The sequence below is a fragment of the Xyrauchen texanus genome, chromosome 26 (genome assembly GCF_025860055.1).
Source record: "Xyrauchen texanus isolate HMW12.3.18 chromosome 26, RBS_HiC_50CHRs, whole genome shotgun sequence".
In the NCBI taxonomy this organism is placed as follows: Eukaryota; Metazoa; Chordata; class Actinopteri; order Cypriniformes; family Catostomidae; genus Xyrauchen; species Xyrauchen texanus.
The window spans coordinates 34,356,508-34,370,104 of record NC_068301.1 but is presented as its reverse complement, the minus strand read 5'-3'; the positions used below and the strand labels follow the sequence as shown (position 1 = coordinate 34,370,104).

Genomic DNA, 13,597 nt, shown 5'->3' with positions numbered 1-13,597 from the left:
ATAACATTAATAATGCTTAAATGTTTTTTTTTTTTTTTTTTTTTTTTTAATGGAGCAGAAAAACAATTGCTGGAAAATTCTAGATTTTTTTCATCAGTAAATACAAATATGAAAACTTAAAAGTGTCAGCACTTTTTTGTTTTTTATTTGTTTAGGCCTATTTAACCTTTTCCTTGAACTTTTAATCGCACAGAAGACTTGTAGTCGCGTCGATACAATGCATTGTGGGAAATGTAGTTCCATAGAGGCTTTACATCGGTGAGAAAGTCTGTTCTCTTCAGTGTGAATGTACTTTACTTCCCACAATGCACTGCGAGCACAGTCATTTCGGTGCGTCTGGCGAGGAGTTCTGTGAATGACAGAAGGGACATGAATAAAATGTGTTTGTGTTGGGGAAATGGCATCATGCCGGACATAGACACTCATGAATGTAGCCGTGCGGCTCTCCGGTGACCATTTGCGTGTGTTCAAACAGATGAACGTGTGAAACTCTGGTTAGTAATATAGTAGTTCAAACATTAGACATCACTTAGCAAAGCTATCTGACTCACCATGTTTAGTGACCATCATTACATATTTCATAAATGTGAAGATTGTACTGAAAGATTTTGACCTTAAATATACTTTTTATATAATAAGGAGGTTGCATTTGATGTTGTCTTTGTTGATATGAATGTAATTGAACATGTCACATACACATGTATTTATGCTTCCAGCTGAACCCGCATCAGTGACGTCATTGCTGAAGGTATATTGAAGGTATACTAGATATAACAAATTTTTTTCCCCCCTTTTTTTATTGCATTAATTTTCTTCGTGCACATGTTTAAACCCTGAAAACCCTAGCAACCACATAGCTGCATGCTCCAGCCATATCTCAGCACCAGAACATAATACAGAGGTGGGGGTTGGCTCTTTCAACTTGTGATAGATGGTGGGACATTGTGGTGACGAGTTTTGCCACAGCAAGCACCGCTCACCTTTTCTTCAGAAATGCAACCTATTTATATAGAACTTTATGTACATACTTAGAAGTTGATTATACTTAATGATATTGCCAGTGCCTATAGTCTGGCTGATATTATAAATCTATACTGTGCTTTGCCTGTTTCATATATATATATATATATATATATATATATATATATATATATATATATATATATATGTATGTATGTATGTTTGTATGTATGTTTGTATGTATGTATGTATTGGACTTGTACATTATTTGGAACAAGTCCAATACAAGAAAGAAAGAAAAAGGCAATGATGAAATGACTTACCAAAAATGTACATCATTTGGAATATTTCAATGTCACAAATCTGCTTACCTGTCAAGAAAATGTCCTGGTCCTATTTTGCTCCAAAATCAAAAGAAACAAATATGGAATTATATTTTACATGTAGATAATGAAGCCTATTTATAGGCCCATTATTATTTTCATGAAAGTTAAGCATATTTTGCCTCCAGTTCTCATTACTGCAACATATAAAAATAATGTTACTTAAAAAGTATTTATGTCATAGAAGTACTCCATTCATACTGTATTTAATTTTTGCTGATTTACATTTTTAGAAATCATTGTACAACAACATATTTTTTTTGACTATTACGGTAATGAGAATCATCATCGAAAACAATGGGAATATTAGAAGTAAACATCCAGACTGGTTACAGTAATGAGAAAGGGGTGGGGGGTAAAATATGCTAAAGTGTCCTGAAAATAATGTCACAATGCACAAAATCTAAATGACCCCAAATTAAGGCTTAATTGTCTATGCAAAATATCATTTAAAAACAATTTTGTAAGTATGACTAAGACATTTTCTGACAGGTTAATGAGAATTAGCCAACTAGAAATGGTCTAAAAGAGCAAATTGTATTTATTTATTTCAAAGTTAAAAATGTGTACAATCCTAAAACTATTCCTAAAACGTCAATTTCCTAAATGCTCCTACCAACAATTTATAAAACGTCCATATGCGTGAAGAAATGTTCCTAAATGCATCTCACTTTATAAATCGCAATTCATTTTAAAATCATGCGCATGTGGGGGCCTGGATATCTCAGTGAGTAAAGACGCTGGCTACCGCCCCTGGAGTTCACAAGTTTGAATCCAGGGTGTGCTGAGTGACTCCAGCCAGGTTTCCTAAGAAACCAAATTGGCCTTGGTTGCTAGGAAGGGTACAGTCACATGGGGTAACCTCCTCGTGGTTACTATAATGTGGTTCGCTTGCGGTGGGGCGCGTGGTGAGTTGTGCATGGATGCTGCGCACAATGCTACTGTTGTTTTTTTACACACACACATACACATACATTTCTCAATAGACACATAAAAAACACTCTGATATTCATACCAACACACCCACACAATTTAAGCTGCATCATTTATTCAGTTGGCCTGCAATGCTTTATAATCCAACAAACAGAAAATGGGAAAAAAGCATGTATTTACTCCATAGGCTAAACATAAGAAACTGGCACCATCTGTTGGAAAATATTAACAATTTACATTTTGAAGCCAATGCTCCGGAATGAAAGCATAATATCATAGAATTCACAATTTTATGCTTTAATGGCACTGGGATCAAATATTGCTAAATATTGCAGGAAATTTTTATACAACACTTCAGCAAGTAAAGACGCTGACTACCAAACCTGGAGGTGCAAGTTCGAATCCAGGGCGTACTGAATGACTCCAGTCTGGCTTCCTAAGCAATCAGTTAGCCCGGTTGCTGGGGTGGGTAGAGTCATGTTGGGTTAACCTCCTCGTGGTCGCTATAATGTGTTGCTCGTGATGAGTTGTGCATGGATATCGCGGAGAATAGTGTGAAGCCTCCACACGTGCTATGTCTCCTTAGTAATGCGCTCAACAGGCCACGTGATAAGATGTGCAGATTGACGGTCTCAGACGCGGAGGCAACTGAGATTCATACTCCACCTGGATTGAGGCGAGTCACTACGAGGACATAGAGTGCATTGGGAATTGGGCATTCCAAATTGGGGAGAAAAAAGGAGCCAAACGCAGAATCGCCAGTGTCCTCTGCAGCTGATTTTGAGAAGCAATTACATTTGCCAACTTTGTTAGCTTTCCCTACACTCGTCGTCTCTTATTTTGTGCAGTGTTTTTGTTCAGTAAGTAATTTTTGACCAGCTACTCACTCAGTTTTTTAGGCAGTTTATAAGCTATAGCAAATATCCAAATGTAACCATCTGCTGCATCAGTATTAGTAATGATTACACTTTTAATGTTTATAGAACTTTATTAGTTAAGATACATTAAAAAGTTCAAATGAAATAATGTAATAACACTTCCTGTTGTCTTGAGCGTAGATGTCGTATTTGGCAATCTTGTTGAGCAATGTAATAACATTGGATTTCATTACTTTGTATGTTTATATAGTCACATAAAATTACCATGTAGCCACATAACCTGTTACATCACCATTCGGTTCTCAAGTCAGTGGAAAAGTGAGGCAGTTTGCGATAGGCTCCAGATTCCCACGGCCAAGAACCAACCGTGCACAGGCTCCGGCACAAGAACCAGTGCCATTTCGGTGGAAAAGGGATATGTGAGATGTCATTGATCGAAGTCAGATACCCACAGTGGGTCCCCCTCTAACTATTTACTGTTTTTGTTGTTACAGACCACTGGGAATAGAAGCTTGTGTGAAATGCAGCGGTTTATGTGTGCTCGAGTCTTCAGGCAGACGACTGCACTGCTGCACAGTCACCCTGCACAGATGCTGGAAACACCAGCCCGCCGGTGCTGGACACACCTGAGCTCCAGCCCACGTTGGCTGAGCTCCTCTAGTGCCGTCTGCTCTCCAGCCTCAGGAAAAAACTCTTCCAGAGATCATCAGGTTAATGCAGCTACAGGGCAAGATGAACCAGACCCGCTGCAGGACAAATCCATCGGCCTCATCCAGAGGTTCAAAAAGACCTTCAAGCAGTATGGCAAAGTTATGATTCCTGTGCACTTGGTGACATCTACAATGTGGTTCGGTACATTTTACTATGCTGCAATGAAGTAAGTAGATTTATTAAGATTAATCATATAATGCAAATTTGGGTTCGATGTGTATGACTTTTTATCTTCTGCAGAACACAAAGGTTTTTATAAGAATATTTCAGCTTTGAAAATCCATCCATACAATGCAAGTGAATGGTGGCTATAACTTTGAAGCTCCAAAAAGCACATAAAGGCAGCATTAAAGTAATCCATACAGATCTAGTTGTTAAAGCCATATCTTCAGATGGGATATGATAGTTGTGGGTGAAAATCGGATCCTTTTTTACTATAAATTCTCCTCCCTGCCCAGAAGGTGGCGATATGCATGAAAAATGTGAATCACCAAAAACAAAATAAGTGAAAGTGGAGATTTGTAGTATAAAAAAAAATACAATAAAAAAAAAAAAAGGACTTAAATATGGACCTGTTTCTCACACACAACTATAATTGTGCTTCTGAAGACAGATTTAACCACTTGAGTCTTTTGGATTACTTTGTGTGCATTTTGGAGCATGAAAGTTCTGGTCACCATTCACTTGTATTGTATGGACCTACAGAGCTGAAATATTCTTACTTAAAACCTTTGTTTTTAACCCTAAGAACCTGTTTGTGTTCTGCAGAAGAAAGAATGTCATGCATATACTGGGATGGCATGAGGTTGAGTAAATTATGAGAGAATGTTTCGGAGGACTATCCCTTTAAGATGCCCTATTAAGGTCGTAACATCCTCTATGCAAATATGTCGTTAAGTTTTTTATTTTTTTTTTAAATGAAGATGAAATCACACTGACTCGTGGCTTCTACAGAAGTATAGGTCATGGCTTAACAACTTTAGAGCTCATGGTATGTCTGTTTTGAAAGGCTTAAACATTAGCGTTAAAAATGTATTTCTTTGGTGAAAATGAGATCTACTCCCAGACGTTTGTACTATAAATCGGTCAATCACTAGTAACATTTCATAATTGAATTCATAGAAATATAAAAAACAAAAACAGCGCCAACCTGCATTCTGAGATGCTATTCTTCTCACTACAATTGTACAGAGTGGTTATCTGAGTTACTATAGACTCTGTCAGTTCAAACCAGTCTGAACATTCTCTGTTGACCTCTCACATCTAAAAGGTGTTTCCATCTGCAGAACTGCCATTCACTGGATGTTTTTTTTGTTTTGGCACTATTCTGAGTAAATTCTAGAGACTGTTGTCGTGAAAATGGATTGTCTGGCAGCAATAATCATGCCACGCTCCAAATGACTGAGAACACATTTTTCCCCATTCTGATGGTTGATGTGAACATCAACTGAAGCTCTTGACCCGTAACTGCTTGATTTTATGCACTGCACTACTGCCACACAATTGGCTGATTAGATAATTGTATTGATGATTGTTGGTGGCAGGTGGGCTGGTTTGAGTATTTCTGTAACTGCTGATCTCCTGGGATTTTGACACACAACAGTCTCTAGAATTTACTCAGAATTGTGGCAAAAACAAAAAACATCCAGTTCTGTGGACAGAAAGAGGTGAAGAATGGGCAGACTGGTTCAAACTGATAAAGTCTACAGTAACTCAGATAACTGCTCTGTACAATAGTGCTGAGAAGAATATCATCTCAGAATGCTATTCTCAGATGCGGGTTGTGCTGTTTGGCGGCACAAGGGGGACCTTCACAATATTAGGCGGGTGTTTTTAATGTTGTGGCTGGTCTGTGTATTTGTCAATACAAACAGATAAAGAATATCTAGCAGATATATATTACTAAAGTCTGTCAGATTGTCTGGCTGTAATCTGTTAACCAGGTGTCTGTGGGGAATAAATTGTAACATTTTTGCTCTGTCATTTTATCTCTTTAAGTGGTGTGGTGAACTGAGGTAAATGGCACTCTGGAATGTTTACTGTGCAATACATCTTGTGGAATGTGGGTCACCACTGTCTAGACATTTCACAAATGTGGGAGATGGTAATGGATGCTTGAAAATGGCCAGTTTCATTCACCATGACCTCACTTTACAGAGAACGTTTCCCATCGCCAAATGCACATAACCAAACTAAACGGCTCCTTTAGCTAATATTAAAGATGGTAGTTCTTCTCTAATTTGATCATTTGATTAACATTACTTTTGCTTAGTTACCCCTGTTGCTAAGGGATCCTTAGGGTCTTTAAAAATGATTAAAATGTCTTAAATTCACTTTTCAAAACATAAGCTCATGGAAAAGTCTTGGCAAGGCTCTCAAACAGGAGACAATTCTAATAAGGTGCCTGAATACTGCTAAGTTCACATGCTTTAAATGTTTTAGTATAATAGATATGTAGGTAAATATTGCTGTTATTAGTATGTATTGGTTTATATAAATAAAAATGATAAAATAGAATTCTTTAAGGGATAAACTATGTGGAAGACATGCCTTGATTATTTTAACTAGATTTTTACTGTATTTTAGTTGCATTAAACTTTTTTAATGTATTTTGCAACAATTGATGTTTGATCTCAGAAAACCAAATATTGGCAGAAGGCAAAAAATATCAGGATTGTATTTTATTTAGTTCGTTTTGTGTTTGTTTATTGTTTTACCTGATATCACCATTCATACTGTTCAAATAGTTTCTGGACACTTTTATTTATTTATTTTTTAAGCTTCATTAGAACCTCAATACTGTGTGTATTTACTTCTTTACTGTAAAAAAAAATATATATATATATATAAATATATATAGTTGTAGAATTGGTCCATTTAATTTTTTGTATTAAATGGTCCTAAACTGTCTTCTATTTCCTTACTATTCGGATAACTTGTTCGTTTTTTATATATATATATATATATATATATATATATATATATATATATATATATATATATTAAAAAAAATTATTGCACAGAATAATGGTCTTAAAAGGAACCGTTCAACCAAAACTCATAATTTACTCTCCCTGATGTTATCCCAGATGTGTCCCTTAAAAAGCTAAATCCATGTCTTAAGAAGAGATATGATAGGTTTGGGTAATAAACCAATCAATATTTAACTTTTTTTTACTATAAATTCACCTCCCTGTCCAGTAGGTGGTGATATGCACAAAGAATGCGAACCACCAAAAACAAAAGAACAAAGTGAATGTGGAGATTTATTGCAAAAAAGGTCTAAATATTGATCAGTTTCTCACCTACTCTTATCAAATCACTTCATGGACTAAACAACTGGAGTCTTGTGGATTACTTTTGTGCTGCCTTTATGTGATTTTTGGAGCTTCAAAGTTCTGGACACCATTCACTTGAATTGCATTGTTAAATGATGAGAGAACTATTCCTTTAATGAAAATAAGGCCTGGATGTACATTGTCGATATGAATGTACAGTAATAACATTAAAAATCTACATTTTGGTTAAAAAGTGTTTTTATCAATTTTGTCTATTTCTTTTGCTTAGAGGAGTGAATTTGGTGCCATTTCTGGAGTATGTTGGGTTTCCTGACAAGGTTGTTAAACTGCTGGAGAATTCTCAAAGTGGATATGCACTCACAGCATATGCCATGTACAAGGTAGTATAACTTTTATTAAGTTATATTTTAATTTGTAAATTAATTATTTAGGAAACAAATTTTGTTTTAAATTTACATAATGTATACATTATTGATTTACTTATTACAATAATTAATCATATTAAAATGACAAAAATAAAATTAGTGGCATGCTTGACTACTATTGAACCAACTATATAACCAATAATTGAACTAAGTTTGATCGACATCAAGTTGAATGCAAAATCAAAGCAATTTCAGTTTAGATTTCCAAGAGAAGTTATATATCTCAGAGCCAGTCATTTTAAGTAAAGAAAGAAATTATTTACACACTGGGGGCCAAAAGTTTGGAATAATGTACAGATTTTGCTCTTATGGAAAGAAATTGGTACTTTAATTTAAAAAAAAGTGTCATTCAACTGATCACAAGGTTATAGTCAGGACATTACTGATATAAAAACAGCACCATCACTATTTGGAAAAAGTCATTTTTGATCAAATCTAGACAGCAGCATCACTCCAACACCTTATCCTTGAGTAATCATGCTAAATTGATCATTTGGTACTTGAAAATCACTTGCTGTTATATCAAACACTGCTGAAAGCTATTTGGTTCATTAAATGAAGCTTAACATTGTCTTTGTGTTTGTTTTGGAGTTGCCACAGTATGCAATAGACTTGCATGTCTTGAGGTCAAAATTAGGTAGAAAAACTAAATGGCACAAAAAAGAAAACGTTTTCTCTAGAATCTCATCAGTCAATCATTGTTTTGACAAATGAAGTCCATATAATGCTTGAAATTGCCAAACAACTTGAGATTTCATACAAAGGTGTAACTACAGTGTAGAGATGTGGAAGACCAGATGTACAAATAAACAAGAGGATGAGTACATCAGAGTCTCTAGTTTGAGAAATAGATGCCTCACATGTCCTCAGCTGACAGCTTCATTGAATTCTACCCGCTCAACACCAGATTCATGTACAACAGTAAACAGAAGACTCAGGGGTGCAGCCTTATGGGAAGAATTGCAAAGAAAAAGCCGCTTAACAAAAACAAAAGAAAAGTTTGGAGTGGGCAAAGAAATAGACATTGGACAACAGATAATTGGAAAAGAGTGTTATGGATTTTAACCCCATTGAGCTTTTGTGGGGTCTGTTAGACTGTAAGGTGCTTGAGAAGTGTCCGACGAGACAGCCACATCTATGGCAAGTGCTACAGGAAGTGTGGGGTGAAATGTCACGTGTATTTTGACAAACGTAATAGTAATTTTTTATGTTATTAATATCCTGACTATATATTGTGATCAGTTGAATGCCAATTTGGTGAATAAATGTACCAATTTCTTTTTCATAAGAGCAAAATCTGTAAATTATTCCAAACTTTGGGCCGTGTGTGTGTGTGTGTGTGTGTGTGTGTGTGTGTGTGTGTGTATATGTGCACACACACACACACACACACACACACACACAGTTGAAGTCAGAAGTTTACATAAACCGTAGCCAAATACATATAAACTCAGTTTTTCACACTTTGTTAGTATTTGATAGGATTGCCTTTAAATTGTTTAACTCAGGTCAGATGTTTTGAGTAGCCGTCCACAAGCTTCTCACAATAAGTTGCTGGAATTTTGTCCCATTCCTCCAGACAGAACTGGTGTAACTGAGTCAGGTTTCTAGGCCTCCTTGCTCACACATGCTTTTTCAGTTCTGCCCACAAATTGTAAATCGGATTGAGGTCAGGGCTTTGTGATGGCCACTCCAATACCTTGACTTTGTTGTCCTTAAACCATTTTGCCACAACTTTGGAGGTATGCTTGGTGTCAATGTCCATTTAGAAGACCCATTTGCAATGAGCTTTAACTTCCTGTCTGATGTCTTGAGATGTTGCTTCAATATATCAACATAAATTTCCTTCCTCATGATGCCATCTATTTTGTGAAGTGCACCAGTCCCTCTTGCAGCAAAGCACCCCCACAACATGATACTGCCACCCCAATGCTTCACAGTTGGGATGGTGTTCTTCTGCTTGCAAGCCTCACCCTTTTTCCTCCAAACACAACAATGGTCATTATGGCCAAACAGTTCAATTTTTATCTCATCAGTCTAGAGGACATTTCTTCAAAAAGATTTTCATCCCCATGTGCACTTGCAAACTGTAGTCTGTTTTTTTATGGCAGTTTTGGAGCAGTGGCTTCTTCCTTGCTGAGCAACCTTTCAGGTTATGTTGATATAGGACTATAGGTGATATAGTCAATTAAAGTGAAACCGTCTGTCTGTAAACTATTGTTGGAAAAATGACTCATGTCATGCACAAAGTAGATGTTCTAAACAACTTGCTAATATGAAATTTATAGAGTCGTAAACATTTTTTTTTTGAATGACTTCAGCCTAAGGGTATGTAAACTTCTGACTCCAACTTTATATATTATTAATTTATTATAATGAATAATAAATCAATAAATATTAAATGTCATATTTAAAGACCCTGCAGCTCATCTGATTACATATAGTTAGATTGACATTGTTTGTGAGAATTACTCACAACATTAGGCATTTTGCTACCTTTTTGCATAAGTTAATGTGATACTGGTCTATTTTTCTCTCATTTCCCAAAGATCGCCACACCTGCGAGGTACACCGTGACTTTAGGAGGAACATCACTCTCTGTGAAGTACCTGAGGAAGCATGGCTACATGTCCACTCCTCCTCCCGTGAAGGAATACCTGCAGGAAAAGATGGAGGAGACCAAAGGGAGGATCTCCGGGAAGATGGAAGAGACCAAGGATCGTATATCTGAGAGAATGGAGGAAACAAAAGACAAATTCTCTGAAAAACTTCAAGAAACCAAAGACAAGGTGTCCTTTCAGGAAGAAAAAGGAATAAGTTTATAATGCCTAATGAGGGGGTATTATGACTTAAGAGAGGTCAGGACTTGAGAGATGCACAAAGACTTTATCTGAAGATTCATGTTATTTAACAATATAATACACGTTAAAGAGAGTTCACCCACAAATGAACATTTTGCCATTATTTACTCTTGAGAAACAGAGTTGTGTCTTAAGAATATATAAATATCTAATGTAGACTGTTAGCTCTACAATAATCATTCAAATAATAAGCTAAGCTATCGCAAGATTGCAAAAACATGGATAATTATGATTTTCGTTTCTCCACAAATGGATATCAAATATCACAGCACATTATAAGCATATTTGTCAGCTGAAAGCTGTTAGACTTTAAAGGATATGTTCAACCAAAAATTTAAATTCAGTCATTGTTTACTCACCCCTGTGCTGTTATAACCCCATACGACTTTCTTTTTCATAACACAAAGGGAGAAATTGTTATAACAATCCTGAGTCTCATGGAATAATTTATTAGACTTCTGAATTATATTTTTGCATTTGTTTGAAGCTTGAAGATGTGGTCACCATAAACTGTCATTGTATGACATCACTGAGCACAAGATTTCTTTTCACAGTTTCTCCCTTTGTGTTAAGAAAAAGAAAGTAAGTCACATGGGGTTATAACAACACAGGGGTGAGTAAACATTGACTGAATTTTCATTTTTGGGTGAACTATCCCTTTAAGTGTGTGTTTTGTTTAAAGGATGATAGTATGTTTTTCTAAAGAGGACTTGAAGTTGAAAATGTCCAATATTATATATGTCCATGTGTGAGGACTGTTATTGCCTGGCAGTAATGCTCCATTATTAGCACTGCTTCTTTCAGTTTTTACAATGGTAATATCAGTAATATTTAAACTTCTAAACAGCACTTGGACTACATAGGTGTGTTTCCGGAGACAAAATGCAGTTAATGTAGTCTATGTAGTGTAATTCACAAATAGTCTTGTCATTTTGCAAATCAAACAAATATATAAGAACCAACAGCATTTTTACTTCATTTTTTCAATTCACTAGAAGTTCCTGTCTTTTTAAATTGTTTTGGTTTTTCAATAATGAATGTCCATAGACTACACAGTACCTGTCATACTTTCCTACAGGTGCTGTTTTTGCTGTAGTTTTGCATGGTGAGAAATGAGGTTTATTGTTGAACCGCAGATGTCTTTAAATGTTTCTGCTGGTCAAGCACTTGGGCTGTCTGCTTTGACAGTAAATGTTCATATGGATGTTATGGTAAAAACATAGGCCACATCTGTTGTTTTGTCAGTTCACTGATGGATGTACCATGATGTGATGACACCTGCTTGTCCAAACTAACAATAAAAACATCAGAAACAAACAGTGATCTCTCCTCAGACTTATGCATTTATTTAGCCTTTAACTTTATAGGACTAACCTAAAAATGTCTCACTTTTCTATGCTGTATCTCTAACTTATTTCTAAGTGATGAACACCACATTAACCCTTGTGCGTCCATTTAAAAGTTACTCAGAGGTCCTTAGAGGACAAAAAACTGCCATAATTATATATTAATATTATTTCCCACTTTCAATTAGTTTATTATTTTTAATCAACGTCAGTCCTGTTCGTAACTACCAAATATTCATTCATTTTTAGGATTTTAACCCTTTAAATGCCAGTTTGTTTATATAATGCCACTGTTGTTTTTAATGAAGAAAAAATTCATTATTTTCCATATACTAAATGCTGAGGATTTCTTTTTTTTTATCACATTCTGGGATATGACAGTGATTAGCAACAACATTGATTTTGATGCATTATTATTATTATTATTATTATTATTATTATTGTGCAAAAAAGCCTCACTCGGTACCTTAGAGGACAAAAATGTCCACATAAAAAAAATATTATTTATTATTATTTTCCACTTTCACAGACTTCGATTTTATAACCAACATCAGTTAAACGCCAGTTCGTTCACTTAATGCCACTGCTGTTTTTTACACACACATTTCTCAATTTCACACAACACACAATTTTAGCTGCATCATTTATTCAATTGGCCTGCAATGCTTGATAATTCAACAAACAGAAAATATGGAAAAAGCATGTATTTGCTCCATAGGCTACACATGAGATAAATTGCGCCATCTGGAGGAAAATATTAAACATTTATATTTTGAAGCATGGGCTCCAGAATGTAAGCATACTATCAAATAATTCATGATTGCATGCTTTAATGGCACTGGGATCAAATATTGCAGTTTTGATGGGTTTCAATGGGGACATTTTTGTACTAATATTGTACTGAGTGTAACTATTTTGTGTAGACACTGTATTATAGATGTATTATAGGACCTGAGTTTGAAATATATTTATTAAAAAAAAAAAAATTATTACGTTGGCATTAACACAGCCACAATGATCGAAAAAACAAAAATAAATTAGACAAAAATGTCCTGAAGGTCGCACAAGGGTTACGGACTGTAAACTATATCCTCCTCCTCCTCACTCCAAAAATGTGCTTGGAATAGCCTATTACATACCATATATTACACCTTCCTGTTATCTCGTATAGGTCTTAAAATGTATTTATTATGGAAACGTGCAGATAGTGCTATAAAAATATTCAGTTACAGTGGATATCTCAAATAAAGCACACATCATCGAAATAATAGCTACCACATTCTGACTCATCGGAATATTCTTGATCATATAAACATGCTAAAATATGTGTTAATAAATTCAGTAATTCACTGACTAATCGCATTTGCATTACTAGAAAAAAAAAACGGAGCATAAGCACAAAAAACTTTGTACGCATGCTTGTTGACGTACGCATAAGAACATTTTCAAGTCGGTTTCAGCCTTTATAAATCCCGATTTGTTCCTCACTTTTAATGTAGGATCAAACCCAAGGAATTTAGGATCAAAACTGATCGTACGTAGGTTTTTATAAATGAGGCCTCTGGTTCCTGGGTGCAAATTCTGGAGCCATGAGTAAGCTACTTCACTTTTTCACAGCAACAACAAAACTTCAGACATCAAAAGTGTCCAAAATCGAAAAGACAAAAATGTCCCTAAGGTCGAACTTAAGGGTTAAATACAAATTATGGCTCTTAAGGGATTTTCAGACCTGTAGACCGTTTGCTTTGTTCCGAAACGGGGTCTACATTGTTACAATGTTGCATTTTCTTCTTGGCTCGGT

At 35.4% G+C, this 13,597-nt stretch overlaps 1 protein-coding gene across 2 annotated transcripts; it reads left to right on the top strand.

The window, feature by feature from the left end:
• The first annotated feature begins 330 nt into the window (after positions 1-330).
• fam210aa (family with sequence similarity 210 member Aa) lies at positions 331-11,762 on the top strand. 2 transcript variants are annotated; one of them, XM_052092901.1, is made up of 5 exons: positions 331-494; positions 717-759; positions 3,649-4,031; positions 7,433-7,544; positions 10,139-11,762. In XM_052092901.1, exons 3-5 carry the CDS (start codon positions 3,676-3,678, stop codon positions 10,412-10,414), a joined length of 744 nt encoding a protein of 247 aa, XP_051948861.1. In that variant the 5' UTR covers positions 331-494; positions 717-759; positions 3,649-3,675; the 3' UTR covers positions 10,415-11,762. The 2 variants fall into 2 exon arrangements, with proteins under 2 accessions (XP_051948861.1, XP_051948860.1); XM_052092900.1 differs by lacking the exon at positions 717-759.
• Positions 11,763-13,597: the final 1,835 nt, after the last annotated feature.